Source organism: Ovis aries, chromosome 15, assembly GCF_016772045.2.
Source record: "Ovis aries strain OAR_USU_Benz2616 breed Rambouillet chromosome 15, ARS-UI_Ramb_v3.0, whole genome shotgun sequence".
NCBI classification, from domain to species: Eukaryota; Metazoa; Chordata; class Mammalia; order Artiodactyla; family Bovidae; genus Ovis; species Ovis aries.
Window position 1 is genome coordinate 54,627,748 of NC_056068.1, and position 22,688 is coordinate 54,650,435.

The 22,688-nt window shown below is 36.0% G+C and overlaps 1 protein-coding gene across 50 annotated transcripts in view; it reads left to right on the forward strand.

Moving 5' to 3' along the window:
* Nucleotides 1-22,688, forward strand: part of EMSY (EMSY transcriptional repressor, BRCA2 interacting) — an 81,249-nt gene that overhangs the window by 5,830 nt on the left and 52,731 nt on the right. For 12 of the 50 annotated variants that reach the window (XM_012096082.5, XM_012096092.5, XM_004016337.6 and 9 more), the window contains exons 3-9: nucleotides 1,241-1,340; nucleotides 3,129-3,203; nucleotides 4,534-4,575; nucleotides 7,976-8,151; nucleotides 9,750-9,902; nucleotides 11,834-12,093; nucleotides 21,052-21,328. In XM_012096082.5, coding sequence (XP_011951472.2) covers nucleotides 1,241-1,340; nucleotides 3,129-3,203; nucleotides 4,534-4,575; nucleotides 7,976-8,151; nucleotides 9,750-9,902; nucleotides 11,834-12,093; nucleotides 21,052-21,328 — 1,083 coding nt within the window. The remainder of the gene's footprint in view (nucleotides 1-1,240; nucleotides 1,341-3,128; nucleotides 3,204-4,533; nucleotides 4,576-7,975; nucleotides 8,152-9,749; nucleotides 9,903-11,833; nucleotides 12,094-21,051; nucleotides 21,329-22,688) is intronic. The other 38 variants (XM_012096084.5, XM_060399483.1, XM_060399454.1 and 35 more) reach the window with 5 other exon arrangements.

The window sequence follows — 22,688 nt, forward strand, 5'->3', positions numbered from 1 at the left end:
GTAAGTTGGATCTATTAAGAGGATAACTGTAGTCTAGATACTTATTTCCCATCATTTTGTTTTCTTCAGGTCTACTTGTCTCATAGTGTTTATGGTTTGAAACAACTATTTTATTATTTCTCATGATTCTATGGGTTGCTCATCTTGCCTGAGCTCGCTCCCATGGCTCTATTCAGCTGGAAGCTTAGCTGGTTAGTTGGGCTCAGCTAAGATGGCTGGGCCGCTCTCTCCATGTGACCTTTCATCCTGTGCTTCTTCACAGCTTGGTGATCTTAAGGTTCCAAGAGAACAAGGCCCTGTGTTCAAGGCTGCTGTTTGCATCATGTATGTGATGTTCCATTGGCCAAAGCGAGTCACATGCCAAGTCCAGAGTCATTGTTGGAGGTACTATAGAAAGGTAGTACATGAGGAAGTACACTGAGAAGCAGGCATGGTTCATTGGGAGCCATTGAGGGCTTTTTGGTTTTATAGTTTAACCACTACTAGGGACAACAGTTTCATTAAATAATGGTTGTTGCTGTGGAAAGTTAGTGAAATGAAACTGTCTGGAATTAGGTTTCAGTGTATTATGTCCTGATTTCTGTAAGAGCGAAAATTCATGTTTGCTAATCTGCCTTAGTCATTTTGCTGGTGGTTTCAATTTGTTGGTGGTTTCTTCAGGGTACCTTCAAAGTGTCTTCTAGGGCACTGGTAAAAAAACTAGAATCAGAGATGAGAAAGGACTTACCCAAGGTCACACAACTAATGTCAGTGCTGGAGCCAGAATCTGGTCATTTGACTCTTGATCCAGTAGTTTTTCAGTTGCACACTATTCACAGATGGAATATAGGTTGAATTCTTAGGCAAGCTTAAGGAATTATTTCAAAATTTTATCAGTAAAGCTACCTATCAATAATACTAAGAACTTCTCTTAGCAGCCTTATTACACCACTGGGAACCTATTCGCAGTTGTGGTAGCATCCCAGTTGAATGTTCTTCAGTGATGATATGTAAAGCAAAATATTTAGACTTTTCTTCCTAAACTTTTACACACATGACTTCTATGAGGCAGTAAAAAAAGAAAATAAGATTATAAAAGCCACATTTAACGTATGTTAGTAGATAAAATTTTTAATAAGAGGACATTAATGAAATATTTGCATATTGATTTTTAGGTTTCCTGCCCTGAAGTTTCACTGTATATAGCCATAGTATTAAAATATTGTTGGTCTATTTTGATAAAATAATTTTCTTCTTCTAGAATTGGAGGCATATGCTGGAGTTATCAGTGCACTTCGGGCACAGGGAGATCTCACCAAGGAAAAGAAAGATCTTCTTGGAGAACTCTCAAAAGTTCTTAGGTAAATTATCATAAAAGTTTGTGAGACATGACTCTAGAAATTTCATTTTGAGATATTTTGGTACTTTTCACTCTTACGCTGAAGACAGAGGTGTTCAAGTTGTTGGTACTTAGAGATCCCATCCCAGTTGTGTGCTTTGTTACAGAAAATTATGTAATTTACCATTTATTCTATACTCTAATCAGAAAAGGTTTAAGGCAGGTTATTTTAGCTTTGGGCCAGTTGGAAAAGGGAACTATTTTTAACCTGGGTAAAGCAAAGAAGAGCTAGGAGTGACTGGATATGAAGATCTAGAGTGGCCAAGTGGCATTTGTTAGGGGGTAGGAGAAGACACTAGGAAGTTGTTGTCTTAGTTTATAGAAATGGGTAGTGATTATATCGGAGAAGACAGTGGCACCCCACTCCAGTACTCTTGCCTGGAAAATCCCATGGACGGAGGAGCCTGGAAGGCTGCAGTCCATGGGGTCGCTGAGAGTCGGACACGACAGAGCGACTTCACTTTCACTTTTCATTTTCATGCATTGGAGAAGGAAATGGCAACCCACTCCAGTGTTCTTGCCTGGAGAATCCCAGGGATGGGGGAGCCTGGTGGGCTGCTGTCTATGGGGCTGCATAGAGTCGGACATGACTGAAGCGACTTAGCAGCAGCAGCATTAGGGACAGTTGATCCCTTCAGCTTCCCATTAGTGTGGGACTTCAATTCATTAAAAAAAAAAATCTGGTGAAAGGGATTCTTTGATACTTTGCCTTGATCCATTCTTAACATCTTGAGCTTTCTCAGAAAATTCGGTGCTGTTTTAACTGAAATTTCCTTATTTAAGACCATTTTGTCATATTTTTAAAGTGAATATAGGGAAGAAATTTTTTTCCCCCTACATTCAATTAACAGCAAAGTAGCTATATTATTAAATCCTGTCTTAATGCCTCCATACTTAACAATTTATATTTTTCATTTGTTGTTTATATTGCCTCTTAAATTCTGCTTTTAAGCTCCTTAAATATTTTAATAAATGGTATAGATTTAGCTTAGCAATAAGGATTATAGTTTCAAGGGTGGTATTTATTTTATTATTTATGAATGGAATGGGTATAGCCTTTTTTTTTTTTAACTTGTTTAGATTTAACTTTACATATATTTAATCAGGATCAACATAAGCACATTTTTACCATAGTGGTGATGTGATATAATGCAGAAGACACATAGCTTCAGTGTTGAGTAATAAAGGAGTAATATCCTGGTGTCAAGTTTCATAGCATATGAAACAGTATCTTGTCACTTTCATTTCTTTGTTATATTTACTGAACATAAAATTTTAGACTCTTAAGCTTTAGAAAGGACTTTCTTTTGAGGGCCAAAATCTCAGTAACCATGATTAGAGGTCATTCAGTGGTTTGTATTTTTAGATAAGAGGAACCTCTGCTAATCTTGACTATGGTCTGACATTTCTGAGTTTTGGACGTTAATGACTTCATATCAAACTGAATGTCTTTCTGTGATTTGTAATTTGTATAATTTGTACACATTTATAATTTGTAATTTATAATTAGAATTTAGTTACAAATTCTCTCTACAATTATAATTCTCTCTACAATTACACAGAATCAGTCTGAATCCTTTTCTATGACTTTAATTAAAGCATTTGAAGATATATATATTAGACCCTTGTCTTTATCTTTTTTACACATCAATTCCCCTCCTCCCCCACAAACAAAATGTTGACTTAAACATTAATATAGAGAAGAACTGCCTGCTTGGCAGAGTTCTATAATGGCTATTTTTTTTCATAGCATCTCAACAGAACGCCACCGTGCTGAAGTTCGGAGAGCAGTAAACGATGAACGGTTAACAACAATTGCACATAAGTAAGCCATTAGTCATACCACCCCTGATTTTTCATGACGTAGTATACCGTAGTTTTGAAACAGTCTTCCTATTGTGTAGAGATTCCTGAGTCTTTTATCTTGATAGTAATATCTCTGTACTCAGGGATCCTTATCGTAGCTGTGTTAACTGTTTATTTTATTGGTTATGTTTTGCATTTGGTTAGGCAAGCTCTAAGTACTCAGGTCAAATCCTGTTACAATGTAATCTCTGTGTACCTAAGGGGCTCAACAGTTTAGCAGGTGATTTCCTTATTTGAAACAAAGTTTAATAACAAAGTAGCCCCAAATTTGACAGCCCCTTAGAGTTTCTTTGTAACAGTATTTGATATGTATACATATTGCTTTATAAATAGACATTATAAATTTTTTGACTAATATTTCATGTATTTTGAGATTCAGAAAAAAGATTGTAACATATAGCCTGGTTTTAAGAAATATGAATACAGTGTATTTTAATTTACTTTGAAAAGTCAACAAAATACAATTATAAAGGATTCTTATCAAGTTGCTTTCAGATCATTATAACTATTTGATAGATGGGGTGGAGGGTGGTGGAAGATAGGACTGAGCATTAATGGAGTATGAATGGAGAGAGTGCCTCCTGAAAAATAGAAAAGAGCAGAAATTATCCTTTAAAATGTTAATGCAAGATGGTAGAAACATTTGATAAAATAAGGTATGTTATAGAAGAATTCATTTGCTTTTTATTTTTGTCTTAATGTGAACTAAAGCTAAAAGAAAAATTTTGGTACCTTTCCATTCTGTAATAAATAGTGCTTTTAACCCAATTGGCAGTATTAGTATTGACCCCGAAGATCCATTAGCTTCATGTTGCACTTCTCTGTTCCTCATTTTACTTGACTGATAAAATGGGGTACTACCTTTTTAACTGCATAGTTTGAAAGATAAACAGTTTGAATTTGGAGATTTTTCAGTGGTAGATACCTATGCACTGTAGAAATTTGGAAATTTTCCTCTAGTGACATCAAGTATTGTTAGGCCAACATGGCTGAAACATTTAAATATTAATGTGCTCCTTCTTTTAAATTTCTCTAAACTTTTAAATTGAGATACTCTAGAAATAGTAATTGAGCCTAGATTCTAATTTGAGAACTGGTAATAGGAAACTTATGTGCTAGATAATGAAGTAGTGAATAGTAGTTTGCATTCAGAGGCACTTAGAGACAAAATTAGTACCTTAAAAACATTGGAACAGTATTGTGGGGCAATTAGTTATAAGTTGATGCATCAGTTTCATACTTAAAGATAACATTTATTTAGTCTCCTTTTCCTTTTTTCCCCTTTAAAGAATGAATTTATCCTTATATTTGGGTGAAAGACCAAGTTACAGGTATGCAAATAGGTTATTATTATTTCAGGCTTTTTCTTGTATTTATTTCAAAATTGAAGCTCTCAATTATTCAGGGGCACATACTTCATTTATGAATTAACCAAGCCCCTTGCTTTTCCTCCTCTTCTCCTCCTCCCCTTCCTAATACTGCCCACCCTTTAGCTATTTTGCTGCTTGGAAGTAGTCAGAGGGTGGGAAGGGAGAGGAGGTGAAAATTTTAATTAGTCATTTTACTACTTGTTAGTTGTTCTGGAAAAGGTTTGATGGAAGAAATTTTAAGTATTTGCCAAAGTATTTTGGTTAATATGCGAGTTTCTTTAATCTGTTTGACCTCTCCCTTTCCCTCCTCTCTCTATTAGCATGGATAATTGAGAGTTGGCTTCTACCTACCTGTTTCTTCTTTTTTTCTCTACTTTTCTGATTTCTTTAATACATGAATTTAATTTTTTGAAAAACGTTTACTTCAGTGTATAATTTTAAGCTTCTCAGGCGTTTCCATACTCCTGTTTTAATATTTTATATTGTGGTTTTAGTTTGACCAGATGTTGTATTTACTCGTGGAGCCCAAGGGGCAATGAGTGGGTAATGCTGAGGAAGACGTAGATCCCTCATTCTCTCCGTCTCCTTTGCCCTCTGTAGCGACAGAACCTAGTTCTAAAGATTATCTATAGGAGGGTTTCATACTCTGAGCCTGAAAAAAGTAACTTGAGCCAAGGAGGAATGCATCTGAACCGACTGCATTCCCTTTCTCCTCTCCCTTCCCTCCCCCACTCAGAACTGCAGCTTAGGCCAGAAGGAATGTTTGAAAGGTGAAAAGAAAGCCAAGAAGATTGAGCACAAAGGAGGTGGAAACAAAAGGAGTCGAGTGTCTGGGATCAAAGAAAAGCCTTGCTTGAACCATAACACGTTTTTATTATTTGATACTCTAATTCAGTTTTGAGACATGACAGAATATTATAGTATCAAAGCCTGGAATGTTAAGAGGCCTCACAGTTTTTAATTGGGCCACTCTTGGCAGCATTGTATCTAAAGAAAGTAGCTATCCAGAGTGACTGATCTCTTAACTCCTTCCCCATCAGCTAGACATTCATGGATACTGTGTGAGCCTCTCGGTGAGGATTTCATGCTGGTGCCATGAACACCAAAGGATGCAAGGGCCAAGGTGGTTCTACTAGTGTCAGACGTCTCAGAAGAGGGGCTTGGAGCAAGGTTTCCACCCCCCCCCCCTTGCTATATTTAGTATAAATAAAGAGATGTTCTTTGAAACTTAGGAATCCCAGGGAAGCCATGGAATAAGATGTTTACAGAAACCTGGAAAATTCTTTTTAGATGATTTGTGCAACTAATGCATATTTACGCCCTTATTAATAAGCAAATAGGAATTTTAAATCTAATTCTAACATGATGAGTAATTTTTCACTCACTTAAAAAAATTTGAGCACGTTTGCGTGAGTAGAAATTTGGAAGATTTATAAATCTTTTTAAAAGTTGCAGTTGTGTTTTTTGCACTGCAGATTCTGTCTTTTCAATAGCATATATATTTGTGTGTTTAAATTATTAATCTTCCATAATTTCTGCCACTATTTAACAGTGTACCAGGTAAGTGTAGACATCATTTTATTTGTGTGTTAAACTTTGATCAAGCAAATTTCTTAGCGACTTTCTAGTAAAATGGTAGCAAAATAGGAGTAAGCCAAGAAAATACTGAATAGCTTTTAGAACTTTTTCCCTTTGACAATCAGTAATAGCCCTTTTCTGTCTCTCTTGTTTGTACCATTCTCTGTTTCAAAACTAGCATCAATTTGGAGATTACATGCTAACAGATTTGTGAGGGTTATCGGGGTTTTAGGAATCCCTCTTTGCCGTGTCTTAGGTAGGCCTGTGTTAAGCCATAGGGAATTTGCAGATTTCCCACAATAACTCAGTTGGATTCATCAACTCCTAGAAATTCTTTTCTTAAACTGAATGTAAATTCTTCTCAAGTTGTAATTTGTTTCATTCATTGAAAGTTTATAGATTAGACAACAGTGTCTAGTTAGTATAAATCAAAGGCAAAAGTTAGACATGAAACACATTGAAAATTTTTATACCTTCTACTTGTGATGTGGCAGTTCATTTCAATAGCATGATGTATGCTTGTTAAAGGAGTGGTTTAGTAACTGTGTGACCCTAAGCGAGTTATTTAACCTCTTGGTAACTCAATTTTCCCGTCTATAAAATGGAGATGATAATATTACCAATTTCATAGGATTGAAAGAATTATATGAGTTAATACAGGCAAAATATTCAGAACAATATATCACATATACTAAGTGCTAATTGATGTTAACTATCATCATCACCATCATCATCATCATCATCATTCCACTATCCACTAACGAGGGCTTTTGTGTACTCTGTCAAGAATCAGTGGACATACAGAATCTTAAACTCTAGATTGGGTTGTAGAATCATTGGTTTTGAAAAAGGTGCAGAAGTATTTCCAACTTAGTGAAGAAATTGATTGATTGATTTTGGATGAATTTTAAACATCGACAGTCACCATTAGTTAGACTGCTGCCTTTATTGAAGCCAAGCAAAGGGAAGCGAAAAGCTGTCTTTTCATGCTTCAACCTTCATTTGGACTCCTAGGGTAAAATTTGCTCAACAAGTTTAAAGTAAAATTGAGAATAGCGTCTGCTAAGGAATACAGTTCAGTTGCCTCAAACATTCCTGAGAGTGCAGAATGATATAAATAAGTAAAATTAAAATAGCGGCAGATTTCTTACAGTGTCCTCAGATCTAGTCTGTTTATTTTTAATAGAAAGGATAATAACATAACACATTGTCAGTGACACCTGCAGTGATATGTACAGCTTCGCACCTCCCAGTACCTAGTCTCCCTCGTTTACTGCCTCAGTTTCCCTTGTTTGAAAGCCTTAGAACCTCTGGCCATGCAGGCAGTTAGGATAATTTTGCAAAAATTCAGTGAATTTCATCCTTAATTATTAAGGAAAGTCTGATTTTTGAAATTGAGTAATTTTTACCTTTTTAGCCTAATTACAACATTAAGTTCTAAAAGTTGGTAGAAATACTAGTTTTCATCTTCAATACCAGCCAGATTTAAACTAATGAAAATAATGTTGATGTTTATTTACGAGGCATGGGACAGTTTTCCACAGTTTCAGAGGTGTTCATTATAAGATTCAGATTATGGAATAAAATGTGTGAAAACCTAAGTGTATGTAAGATTCCTTAAATTCTGATTTTTATTCATAGTTTTGATCTTACTTAAAATAAAGTCTCTCCTGTTCACTCAGGGTACTTTTTTTATAATTTGAAAAGTTATATTTGAATATATGTATTTGATTCAGTTTTAGCTATTGAGAACTCTTGTAGCAGCATTTTCTTTTTTGTTTAGTATGTCTGGACCTAATAGCTCCTCAGAATGGTCCATTGAAGGTCGTCGATTGGTACCCCTGATGCCCCGGCTGGTTCCCCAAACTGCCTTCACTGTAACAGCTAATGCTGTTGCCAATGCAGCTGTTCAGCACAATGCATCTCTTCCAGTGCCTGCAGAAACAGGAAGCAAGGAAGGTGAGTAAAGAAATATTTCAGTGTGTAAGGATGACTTCTCTTGGATTCTTCCAAGAAAAGTTATCTTATTTTTCTTCTGTTTTTGTCCCAGTATTCAAACTCCGTGAAACGCAGTGAATAACTCTTGTTCTGAGACTAGAAACTGCCAAGTTTTTAGTCTCAGCCAAAATTAAATATCCCTTTGTTCAAAGTGTGAATTACATTAATCACAAAATTGCAGAAAGCCTTGGAATGAATTTTTTAATAGGAATCTGTCTTGTTAGAAGTGGATAAAAGGCCTTGGAAAATTAATAAGGCAATAGAAGTCATTTATAATAGCTGCCGGAGAAAGATGCTGAACTGATACTTTAGAAAATAAAGTTCTGTTCTTGTCTTCTGGAATCAATGGTATATGCTGTTTCTCTGTTCCAGTCAATGTGTTTAATCTGTTAGGGGTTGCGTGGCTGATGGAGAAGGCTTTCTTATTGTTATTTAATCTAGTCATTGACACATGCTTTAAAATTCCTTGGAGTCTCCTGAGGTAACCAAGAGTAATATTAAATTTGAGAGTGCATGTTTCAGTTGACTTCAGTAGCTTAGTTTGGTGTTATGTGAAAATGACCCTGAAAATAATGCAGTTGTCAGATTATTTTGGGGAATTATCTTTTTTTGAGTATCTGTGGATTGTGGAACAGAATGAGACATTCCTTTCATTCATGCCAGACTCTTTTACACGTAAGGAAGCTATATTTAGGGAGAGACAGTTATCAGTGTGCAAACTTGGCCTTCATTGAATTCCTGTTTTCTTTGTTGCAGGAGAGATACCTTTCTTCTCTGCCCTCTTTTATCTTTTCTGTTTACCACCTCTCTGATTCAGTGGAAAGAATATAGAATTTTTGATAGTTCTAATCTAGGTTTGAGTCCTCATTTGTCATTTCCTTGCTTTGTGACCTCCACCCAGTCTTTTAGCTTCTGTGAGCCTTGGGTTCCTCATCCTTAAAATGAGGATGTGGCGTTGTGAGATTAGTGATAAATATATGGGAAGAATTTAGCATAATCCTTGGTAATCATTCCTGCTTGTTGCTGTTATTCAAGCAGTTAAAATACTGTGTTGTCATTACCTTAGTTATTATTGCACTGTTTAGATGGCAAGTGACTAGTGAGTTGTTTATAAGAGAAACTTACCTTGGTTCTCTCTAGGGGCTAAGTTGGAAATTTCTGTGGTTAGGGAAAACTGATCCATCACTCCATCATTGATACTGCTATTAGTATTAGAAAAGAATATAAGTATATGCTTTTTGTCTAACTCCTGCTGTGAATAAATAATAATTTTCATTTTTCTCAGTTTTGAACTTGGTTTCTTTGTAACTGTGCTCTTCTCTATTGTCAGTGCCACCTGTAGACAGCCGCTAAAATACTTGGGGAAAATCTAGTTAAGTGATGATTTTCAGGAAAGGTTATTAATTTTTTTAACCTGTGGACCTAATTCCTAGAATTGGCTGCTAACTTCTGGTTATATGAAAATGTTAAAATTGGCCTGCAGTAAAAAAAATTATCTTTGTGTATGTGTGGACCGTTTTGGTGAAAGTTAACAGCGAACTTTTTTATCGTTCCTTCAGTAGTGGTTTGCTATTCCTACACAAGTACCACGTCAACCCCAACCTCTACCCCTGTTCCAAGTGGCAGCATAGCAACGGTTAAGTCTCCAAGACCTGCCAGTCCTGCCTCCAATGTAGTTGTCTTGCCAAGTGGAAGTACTGTTTATGTCAAAAGTAAGTGATATTCTCAGTGTTATCAGGGCCATCTTGGCTAAAAGCTGCAGCATAGGCTCTGATTAGATCTGCTTTCCTGATTAATTCATTGGCCCACTGGCTATTAGCGGTGGTTAGTTTTTGAACATTGTAAAGAATTCCTTTCTTTACATGTGACTAGGTATATATTGCTTTTTAACCATTTCCGGGGGTTGACTAATTATCCTTTTTTTGTTTTCTGTGGGGAATCTGCCTTAAACAGTGCTATCCTCTTAAATATTCACTTGTTCTGATTTTCATAGAATGCAAATGTGAATAGAAACTAAGGGAATGTGCTTATATCATTTATTTAGTGTTTATTCCTGTAATAGTAGTCTTTGTAGTGTTTTTAAAAATTATGCAACATATCATCTAATTGCTAAATTTCAGTGAAGCATTCTAGAGCATCTTTCTTTCACATTTCTAGTTGACTGTAATTTTTGAGGTTTATTTGCAGTTGTTAACCCTTTGATTCTACCCTGTGAAGCACTTTGATGTCCAGTTCATTTTTTGCTTTCAATGTCTGTTATGTCAGTATTGATTTGCTTTTAGTGTTAACTCGAGATCATTACTATTTGACTTTCATTTTTCTCAGTGTAGTTATAAACTTAATTTCTTTGTAACTTTTAGAGGTGGACTTTACTGTTTTAGACAGAAATAATTTTAGGTCATTGTCAGTCTTGGTTAGAGTCTAAAACTTGAAGGTATAAGGAGTTATGTTTTATCACCAATTACATGAGTCATGCTGTGTGCTTTTGTAAATGTCTGCTTTATAAAGATTTCCTATGTATATTGCAAAATTTTGTTTTTCATTTGATATTTTTCTTAAGTACAAGACAATTGAGGCTTTAGTACATAAAGAAAAATTTTAAACTTTGGGAGTATTATACCTGATTTCTGTGAATTTAGCCAAAATGGTCTTTTAAAATAACTGTAGAGGTCTGTTTTTTAATTGTTTTTTAAATGTTGAAAGTGAATCCCAAACATGAAGAAAGTATTTCACATAATATATAGCTTGAAGTAACTGAAAGTTTATTGCTTTATTCTCAGAAATCACACAGGCAACATTAGTTTGAGATATAATCATTCATTCTCCTGACTTCATATGTGCAAGGCGCTGTACCAGGGAAACAAACCAATAAGACTGAGGTGTTGCCCTTTGAGAGCCCCTTAATAACAGGAGATGTGCAGACTGCCTGCCACATTGCCATGGGATAAGTGATACCAAAAAGAATGTATGAAGTGCTTTCCAAGTTCAGAGGAGACATGGATTAGCTTTGCTTGGAGTAAGGGAAGGCTTCACTGAGGAAATAGCTTACAGGATGATGACTGCTGGATGATGAAGAGGTCGTTGATGATATGTGGTGTTCCCCAAAGAACAAGAGTACATAGAGATTCCACATGGATAGAGTATGTGATAAATTGGCTTTGGGGAATGGTGAGCATGTCAATTTACAAGGATTATAGGGTGGGTGGAATAGAGTATTGTGTTCTTAGAAAAATATGGGACCTTGAATGAGACAGTAATGATTTTTGTGCCTTATCTTGTAGGGAGGTAAAACTAAAAGATTTGAGGCAGGGCACTGGCCTGATTAGATGTGAGATTTTTATAACTTGTAGTAGGTTGAAAGGTAGAATGGAAGTGGAGAGATTAGAAGCATGTACAACTTTCAGGAGGTTGTCGCTGACATACAGGCAGGAGATAAGGAGGTCTGACATGGCCGTGGGGTTAAAGAAAGTCGGGAAGACGTTCAGAGATAGCTCCCCTAAGGGAGGATTGATAGAACTATCTGATTGGGCATGAGGCAGAGGGAGAGGTCAAGGATGACTGATGACACGATGATTTTAAAATGAAGTATAAAATACAAGGTTAGATTGCTATAAAATTTAACAATGTTGTTATTGCCTTATAGGTGTTAGCTGTTCAGATGAAGATGAAAAACCCAGAAAACGAAGGCGAACAAACTCTTCTAGCTCCTCCCCTGTTGTCCTTAAGGAAGTTCCAAAGGCTGTCGTTCCGGTCTCAAAGACGATCACTGTGCCTGTGAGTGGCAGTCCTAAGATGAGCAACATCATGCAGAGCATTGCCAACTCCTTACCACCCCACATGTCTCCTGTGAAAATAACCTTCACCAAACCATCAACACAGACAACAAACTCAACAACACAGAAGGTATGTGGTAGAGGGAATCTCTGTCTGCCAGGTGCTGTTTTAATCTCTTTCAGTCAATGTGATCCAGATTTAACAAACATGCACTGAGTGCTTACTATGTGCTTGGCATTATGGTGGGAATGTTCACATCTTTCTTAAATTCTACATATAAAGCTTTGGGTTAGATATTATTATTTTACTTTTTGTATATGTTTTTGTAGATGAGGCTCAGAGATGCCACATGACTTGTCTGATATGACATAGCTAGCAGATCTTCTAAGACTGCCATTTATTTCACTTTTACGGTTCTGTTTGGAAAAAAATTAAAATATAGAGGATTCTTTCAGCCTCAATTAGGATAACTTTACCTTTAGGAACTCAGTATTTATGTTTCCAGAGTAATGAAGTTGTCAGACAGAGTTAGGTGTTTCATAGAAGAAAGGAAGGATATGATTAAGTGGATAATTGTTATCTTATTTTTTTAATTCTTGAAAGCTATCATTAATTCATTTCTAAACTCTTCTCTCAGTATGTTCAAGTCATCAGTATTTGGTCAGTTTTGTTATTAGAACCCTCTACTTCTGACACTAATCTGGAAACTGATGGTACCCTAGGCTTGTTACACACTGCTGTGTCTAAGATCTCCCTTCAATGTCATTCTGATCTTCCCCTTTCTTGGTTATTTACAAATTTCCTGAAGTATATCCTCCAGTAGCTTCTTGGTATATGGGTGGGGTGGAAAGTAGAGTTGTTAAGACCTTTTTTGTGTGTGTGTGCGCACGCACAAGCGCATGTGTGTGCGTATACTCAAGTTGTGTCCGACTCTTCACAACTCTGTGGAATGTAGCCCTCCAGGCCCCTCTGTCCATGTGATTGTCCAGGCAAGCATACTGGAGTGGGTTGCCATTGGAACCCACTGGAGTGGGTTTCTCCTCCAGAGGATCTTCCTGACCCATGGATCAAACCCATGTCTCCCACATCTCCTGCATTGCAGGTGGATTCTTTACCACTGTGCCACCTGGGAAGTCTTTGAGACCCTACATGGTAGACTGAAAATTTCTTTATTCTCCCCTCCTACTGTCTTGATGTCAATTTAGCAAGGTAGGTATTCTAGGTGGGAGGTCATTTTCCTTGAGAATTTTAAAGATGCTACTTCACTGGCTGTTGGCTTACAGTAGTATTGCTTTTGAGAAGTCCAGTAATGCCATTATAATTCTAGACCCTCATTTTCTCTTGGAAAGCTCTTAGTAACTGTCAGAGTTCTGAAACTTCAAGGTAATTTTCCGTGGGTGTGGGTCTTTATTTTATCCATTGAGTTGTAGACTCAAGTGGCCCCTGGTATTCTAGTCACTCCTATCCTTCAATTCTGGAAAATTTCTTGAATTATTTCTTTGATTCTTCTCTTTTTTTGGATCACCTCTTATTCTGGATATTGAATGCCTAGATTGATCCTGTAATTTCAATCTTTCTCATCCCCAATTTCCATTTGTTTGCTTTTTCTACTGTAGTAAAGTAGTTAAAAGCCTGGATTTTAGAAGTAGACTTCCTGAATTTTGAATCCCATTTTTTGCTACTTACTAGCTATGTGACTTTGGGAAAACTAAACTCTAGATGTAAGTTTTTCTGTTGTAAAATAGTGAGAATAGTATATCTATTTTATAGGGCTTTAGGGTGTAAATAAATGAGATAGTAAATGTAAATGAGTAGGATAGAGCCTGGCACATAGTAAATGCTCTGTAAGTATTATTTTCATAATTTTTTAACTTTATCTTTCATTACTTGTCTGGAATTTTTCATTTTGTTTTTTTTTGTTTAAAATTTCTAATAACTTTCTTGCTCTCTGAAAGTTCTTTTTTTAAAAAAATAGTATCTTGCTCTTTCATGGTCACTATGTTCTTTTCTAATGGTACGAGAATTAAAAAAATTTTTTTCTTTCGTATTTTCTCTCTTGTAAATTTCTTTTACTTATTTGTTTTGATCTCTGTCTTTAAGTTTCCTTAAATGTTGGCCACATCTATATATGCAAGTGGGCACTAAAAAGCTGATGCAAGCTTTGTGAGTTGGATGGGACGTAACTGGCTGGTGACTTTCATTGTGGGTTGACTTAGCTGGGCTGTTCTGTTGATAAACACTCAGTACCACTTTACCTCCACCAGTTGTCATTCTCATTAAGACTTTTTCAGGGACTGGACAGATTCTTTAGAGAAGAATCTTCTAGTCTTCACCTATAGCAGTAAGCCTATCTGCTAATATTTTGGAAACGAAGGGAGGGAGAGGGCTGGATAGTCTAATCATTCAGTACATAGACTTTACTAAACCTCTCTGTTTTTACCATAGCACTTACTCTCCTCAGCCTTGTATCATCAAATTCCCTTGGATTCAATCTCTCCCTCAAGAGAATAAGTTTTTAGTCTTCCTTTAGGATAAGGGAGGATAGCTGGGGATCTTAATGCTGCTTGAACAGGTTTTCAACTGATTTCCATTTTTTTAATCCCTCTGTTATCCCCACTTCAGAAGCATCTGGTACTCTCAAGTTCCTGAGTCTTTCTGGGATTCTCTGAAAGCTGTCTTTTTTGTTTTTCTGCTTGCTGGTCGTAGATGTTCAGTTTTTTGAGTATGCTTGATTGGTTATTACTTCTCTGTTTTCCACTTTTCAAAAACTTGGTAGCTGTTGTCTCCTTTCTATTTTAACCTTTTGGGTTTATGTGCTTCTTCTGAAAAATCCCTTCGAACTGTTTAAGAGGGATTTGGGGGAAGGAGTAGAGGTGAATTCTTGTTTTCAATAGTTTGTCTTTCCTACTTTTAAATCTTCAGATACATGATAACTTTCATTTAAAGAAGCTCCTTGAGTTTCTTGGAAAGATGTCATTATATAATATGCAAAAATTTTAATTTTCTTGATAAACTAGAAATGATAATGAGTTGATCTGTGGAATATAATTCTGTCTTCAGTCTTAGGCTGAGGCATCGTAGTTTAGTATTAAAAAATCAGGTAAGGATTTTTTGTACTCAAAGAGGCCTGGGTTAGAACCCCAGCTCTTCCAGTATGACCTGAGATAAATTAGCCTTTCTAAATCTGTTTATCCATCTGTGAGATGAGGATAATACCTATTTTGTAAGGTTATTGTGAGGATTAAATGAGACTGGGTATTTTATTTTATTTGGCTGCATAGAGTCTTAGTTGTGGCACGTGGGAACTAGTTCCCTAACCAGAGATCGAACCCAGCCCCCCTGTATCAGGAACACAGAGTCTTAGCCACTGGACCACCAGGGAATTCCCGAGACTGGGTATTTTAAAGTACACAAAATGTATGTACTCAAAAAATGTTAGGTCCCTTCCCTTGCTGGTGTTTTAATGGAAAGCATTGTTACCTAACATTAACTTTCTAATCTTTTTTGGTAGACTTATATAAAAATATTTTACTGGAAGAGATAAACCTATAAGTCAAGTCAGTGAACTTAAAAAAAAATTTATTTATACTATTAGGAATGAACTGTTCCAAATAATGAATTTATTTCACTAAGCCTCCCCCTTAATATATAGAAATTGACTATTTTTGCTGACTTCTTAAATGTTACACTGAACATAATTTTTGTATTTGATGGCTCCAGGGTAATCTTTCTGAATATCAATTTTTATATATTTTAATTATTGTTTTCTGGACTAGCTGTATATTAGGTGTCTTTAGTCTGCTATACTCCAAGAATATTTAAATCTACTTCTGTAAATTTTTACTACCTTCTTTGCTGGATCCATTTTATCAGTAATTCTCTTCTCGTCTCCCTCTTCTCTTCTGCTCTTTTGATATTTGAGAAATAATGTAGCAAAGTTATAGCTAAAAGAGCACCCACCTCTAGTCTATGTCCTTTTATTTCTTTATTCTGTCTTATTATACTTCTGTTCATTATACTTATAACTAGTTGACATTATGTTCCTTATTTGTTCATTTTCTGTTTCTCCCATACAGTATAAGTTACTGAAGGTAGAGACTTGGTCTTATTCATTACTATTTCCTAGTGTTTAGAACAGTGCCTGACATGCAGTAGGTGTTAACTAATATTTGTTGAATGAATAAGTATATATGGTTCTAGTAGTTGCTCTCAATCTCTCTTGAGCCTCAGTTTCCTTTAAAAACAAAGATAATAATAGTGCTTACTACTTAATTAATTGAGATGATTCATGGAAAGTACTTAACATAGTACATATGATGAATACTCAGTAAATGTCATCTGACATTTAAACTAACTTTTCAGTCTTCTTAGTAAACGTATATAAAAATTCTTACAATAGATGGGGGCTCACCTTTAAGTGAAATTGGTAAACTTTTTAATTTTAATTTTTTCTTTTCTTCTGAATTGTCAATTGAAAATGGATAGTTGGGGTTGTCAGACTTGTAATGCTCATAAGAAGACATATTTATCTCCAAAGTCATGCATGAGTCATCCCTTAATATTCCAGACTTAGAACCGTAGATTTGTCCTACTGTGTTGAATAAACATGTAAAACAAATTAAATTGGCTTTCCTAGTGGCTCAGTGGTAAAGAATCCACCTGCCAGTGCAGGAGACATGGGTTCAATTCCGGCTCCCAGAAGATCCCTCATGCCATTTAGCAACTTAGCCCGTTTACTGCAACTACTGAACCTGTGCTCTAGAGCCCGGGAGCCATAACTACTGAGTCCACGTGCCACACCTGCTGAAGCCTGCCTGCCCTGGAGCCTGTGTTCCACGAGAGAAGCCATTGCAATGAGAAGCCCATGCACTGCAACTAGAGTAGCCCCCACTTGCCATACCTTGAGAAAGCCTGCCCAGCAATGAAGACCCAGCACAGCCAAAAAAAAACAAAATTAAGACTTATTCATTCCACAAATATTTACTAAGTATCTATTTTATTTTAGGTGCAAAACTATACTCTTTTACTTCATGTGTATTCAGTGCCATTAATTTTGTTATTTCTTGGAGAAGCTGAAGTGGGTAGGACTAATAGATACACTGGATTTTTGGTATGTTTTTTGTTGTCCTTTGCTGGATAATTGGATTTTTTTGAAATCTCTGTAAAGCTGTTACCATTATTCTATTCACCTTGGATTTCTCACAAATTCTATGGAAGTCAACTTAGGAATTACTTTATATTACATATAATTATTTATGAATCTGTGGACCTGATTCAAATTCAAATAGGTCATGTATTTTCAGGGTAGACAAATTTCCACCTGTGTTAATGTGGGGCCTTCATTTTAAGTATAACATTGGTACAGCACTTATATAAACAAAGCAACAGAATATAGCTTTATGCTTTCACATGCTTGATTGATATTTTTCATTTTATCCTTAGGGTGCAAGTCCCAGCACTCTTAAGGAGTTTTTGTGAGTGCTAGAAGGTCAGTAATTTGAATTATGGCCTGAATAAACACTGTTTGGTTCTCTTGGTTTCAGAATCCCTTTGTTTTCCTTATTGTAACATGTAACTGAAATACAAGTAAATTTTCTTCAAGGTGGATCTCTAATTTTGGATAACCCCTTTTCAAATCAGAAATTAGCTTGCAGACTGAAATCTCAAAATATATTTTATCATTTACACCTATAATCTAAAACATGCTTTCAAAGATTCTATATTTATTTTGCTGAAATGTTATTGTTTTAATATTAGAAGTCTACATGTATACTCTAGTTCTAAAATTAAAAATATTTGACCCAAGTGTGAATGCTTCCCTTTCCCTACCCATGACAGATATTGCCTGTTAAGTGTGGCATACTTTCCTGCCAAGCCTTGGCGAATCTTCATCTGTGCTGCAGAGTCCCTCTAAAAACTATGCTCTAGGAAGGTACTGCTATTAGTTCAGAATTGGCAAATATAAAACCTACCATTGCTATTACTACTATTAATTGGCTTGGCTAGTTGGTAGTAACTGTGAGTTCTTTGGATTCTCAGTGGTATCAGAATTTGGGAAAAAGATATATAAAATTTTTTAATGAAACAAAAGTAGAGTACATTAAAATAAATTTCCACATTAATTTGATATATTAAAAAATCAATTTCCAGGTTGATTTGATCTATAACAGCTTTACTGATACCCTTCTAACATTTATTAAGTAGTAGTAATAAGATACTACTAAGTACCATTTGTAAACTGCCAAATATTGACCACCTGCTATGTGCCTAGCACTATGTTAAATGCTTCACATCATTATCTCACTTAACCCTTATAATGGTTTGTAAGGTAAGTATTATTATCCCTATTTTATAGATGAAAATTGGAACATAGAGATTTTCACATATCCAGGGCCCTACCATTTGTTAGTAGCGGAGATTCTCTACTCAGAGTTCTCAGGTTCATTTGACTCTTAACTTCTGGTCTTTTTACCGTCTTGGTCTACTTCTCAGTTTATATGATGGCTAATGGTTGTGTTTGTAATAGTGCTATGTAGATGTTTGCTGATTGAGTCTATATAGAAGTATGCTGGTCAACTCTATAGAGGTTTTTGCTGGTCAAGACTTGTATGTCTCTCTTGACTCCTCAAATAATCAACAAACTTCTTAAAGTAATGGACACTACTTAGAATTCTCTAACACTGGAATATAAAACAATAATGATAGGATGTCAAAGCTTCTTTGAGATGTCAGTACTGAGTACAGACATCAGTAAGTTTGACTGACTGATTTAATTTCAGACATTCTTTAGGACTGATATAAAAATTTTTTAAAAGAATTTCTCCCTTAAATTCTTTGGGTTTTTCAAAAATATTTTCTGTCCTAGGTAGGTAAAAAGTAATTCTGGTTAAAGAGGAAAAATTCACTCAGTATCGTTTGGGGTATCACTAAACTACCATTATACTTGCCCAGAATAAAGCTGATACTACAGATTTATAAGTGGTTTTGTGTTCTCAACTGTAAAATGGGGATAATAATAGTAATCTCTATGGTAAGATTGTTAGGAGATTTCAATAAACCAGTGTGTATTAGCTCTAGCAGCTAATCTTGATTCTCTTCTTTTCGTCAACTCTGCCATTTCCATACATCAGCAAGTCCTGTTGACTCTGTGTCTTAAAATAATCTGAATCTGATCACTTCTCTTTGACTAACACCCTAGTCCGAGCAGCCTCTACCGTTTCTTGCCTAGTCTACTGCAGTGACTTCTTTCCTAGTCTTACTGCTTCCACTCTTACCTCTCATCACCTAGCAACTAAAATTATATTTTAAACTATAAATCAGGTTTTGATGTTTCTTTACTTAAAATCTTCCCGTGGCTTCCCATTATACTTAGCATAAAATTTAGATTCTTTTCTCTGGTTTGCAAATTTGATCTGGCCTCTGCTTACTTTTGTAACCCTTCCTTGCCCTGTATGCTGTTGCTGCGCTGGCTCTCTTTTCTGTTTTTAAATACATCAGACTAATTCCTACCTCTGATCCTTTGCGCCGTCCTGTTCCCTCTTTCTGAAATGCTTTCTCCTCTGTCACCTACATTTTTCAGGTCCTAGTGGTTAACCTTGAAGTCTCTATCCTGCCTCTTTTTTCCTCCATTTTCTGTGTCTGTGAGCAAATCCAGTTGGTTTTACCTTTAAATATATTCAAAATTTGTTCACTTTTCGTCAGTTCTACTACAGACATTTTGGTCACCATCTTCTCTGCTTGGTTTTCAGGAGCCTCCTAATTTGTCTCCCTGTTTCTCCTGTCTCTGCCTGGCTGTACTTTTCACCTAGCAAATTGAGTAATGCTTTTTAAAAAGTGCTTTACTTTTTAGAACAGACTTGGGTTTATAGGAAAATTGAAAAAACAGTACAGAGAGTTCTCATATACTCTACATGCATTTTCCCCTGTTCTTAACATTTTGTGTTAATATGGTATGTTTGCTCCAATTAATAAACCAGTATTGATGCATTAATATTAAAAATGATTTCTTTAGTTTTTACCTATTGTCTTTAGGTAAACATTACATTACATTTTCCTGTCATGCCTTCTTAGACTCCTCTTGGTTGTGAAAGTTTTTCATACTTTCCTTGTGTTTGAGGACCTTGACAGTTTTGAGCACTAGTCAGATATTTTGTAGTATGCCACACTTCTTCAATTTATTTCATGTTTTTCTTATGATTAGATTATAGTTATGGGTTTTTAGAAGGAAGACCACAGAAATAAAATGCCATTTTCATCATATCATATCAAGGGTATACATATCAACATGATCTTACATCATCTAGTGCCCGATTACTTTACTAAGTCTGTCTGCTAGTACTCTCTGTCTTATAAATTCCAATCCAGCTTATTAGGTCCTTGAGGTTTCTTGAACATACCACGCTTGTTTGTCCCTCAGGAGCTTAGTATTTGCTGTTCCCTGTTCCATTGGATGCTCTTCCTCTAGGTAGCAGTGTGATTCAACCCTTACTTCTAGTTTCTGCTTATCTATCACCCTGTCAGAGAGATCTTCACTGAACATTTTATAAAAAACCGTATACCACCCCCTTTTTCTTTTGTTTCTACCCTGCTTTATTGTGTCTTCCATTTATCTCAACATGACACATATTTACTTTTCTATGTGTTTACTGTTTTTCTCCCCTTACTGGACTATAGTTTAATGGAAATTAGAAATTTTTCTGTTTGGTTCATTCCACTAGCCTCAGCCTCTAGAACCATGCCTGGCACATAGTAGATGCTCAACAAATATTTATAAACGAATGACTATCCAAATTATTTTCTAGAAAAATTATGCCAGTTGATACTCCCTGAACATGCTGAAATGCTGCATCTTTTACAGCATGGAATGTTGTCTTTTAAAATGTTTGGTTAGTAAAAGGTGTTTCTCTTAAATACATTTTGGTGATCACTAGTAAAGGAAAGCTTTCATATATTTTTAGTGGTAAATTTCTTTTTCTTGAATTGCTTCATTGTGTTTCATAAACTATTTTTAAATTGTATGTAACTGTGAGTCTAGATATATTAGTAGTATGATAGGTACATGAAAATAACTTATTTTACCTTCCTTAGGTTATTATAGTGACCACATCACCAAGTTCAACCTTCGTGCCCAACATTCTCTCCAAATCCCATAACTATGCAGCAGTCACTAAGCTTGTACCAACATCAGTCATTGCTTCCACAACTCAGAAGCCACCAGTGGTTATAACTGCTTCACAGTCCTCTCTGGTCAGTAGTAGCAGCAGTGGCAGCAGCAGTTCTACACCATCACCTATTCCTAATACAGTTGCAGTAACAGCTGTGGTTTCTTCCACACCATCTGTGGTCATGTCAACAGTAGCACAAGGTAAGTGGTAATTCATCACGAAATTCTGTCCCTGTAGTGTATGGAATTTTTTTTCATAATATTTTAATTTTATTGCCGTATAATTGATATACAATGTGTTAGTTTCAGGTGTGCAGCAAAGTGATTCAGTTATACATAGATTCATTCTTTTTTAGTTTCTTTTCTCTTATAGATTATCACAGAATATTGAATAGAGTTCCCTGTGCTATATAGTAGGTCCTTGCTGATTATCTATTTTATATATAGTAGTGTTCATCCCAAGCTTCTGATTTAATCCCCCCCCCCCCCACAACACACACACATTTCCCCTTTGTGAAATTGTTATTTGAGAAAAGAAGGTATTTCTCTTGTTATTGTTCAGTCACCCAGTTGTGTCCGAGTGTTTGCGACCCTGTGGACTGCAGCATGTCAGGGTTCCCTGTCCTTCATCATCTCCCAGAGTTTGCTCAAACTCATGTCCGTTGAGTCGGTGTTGCTATCCAACCATCTTGTCCTCTGTCATGCCCTTCTCTTCACATCTTCAATCTTTCCCAGCATCAGGGTCTCTTCTAGTGAGTTGGCTCTTTGTATCAGGTGGCACAAGTATTGGAGCTTCAGCTTCAGCATCAGTCTTTCCACTGAATATTCAGGGTTGATTTCCTTTAGGATTGACTGGTTTGACTGGTATTTCTCTTTGTTATTATTGAAATAGCTTTAGGCAAATGAATATTCCATGCTTCCATTTTTCATTCTTAATTTTCTCCAGGTATCTTTTGAATCTCTTGGGAACCTGTGACTTTGACTTCCCTATTTTCTCCTTTGTTTCTTAGCATTCTGTATATCTTTGAGCCCTAAATCGTCATAGGAGAGCTAGACAAGACATCTCAGAGATTTCTCCTAAATTCAATGGAATTCAATAGAGCATGAGAGATATAAAAATAAACTATTCAAATATAGATTCTCCAAGGAAACTGTATGATTATTTTGAGTTTTTATTTGAGATATTTAGTTTAGATATAAGTGCTAAGAAATTAAGGGATTTTCTTAGAAAAAGATAAATGTTAGCAGAAGTGGTAATATATAAACTGCAGTTGTGATTCTGAGTGCAGGGCTTCTTCAGTAGCTTCTGTGTAGGTACCTGGGGCACTATGGCAGTCAGTGTCTGCTGCTTTTGGGGACTAAAGACAAACTGTTTTAGAGCTGATGTATCTGTTTCTGGTTATTCTTCTAGGGGCAGCTGGTGGTGGAGGGGGAAGAGTCTTAGTAACAATAAGACCTGGTGGAGGACTCCATGTTAATAAGTGTAGCTGTTGTTGTTCAGTCGCTAAGTTGTATCTGACTCTTTGTGACCCCATGGACTACGGCACACCAGGCTTCCCTG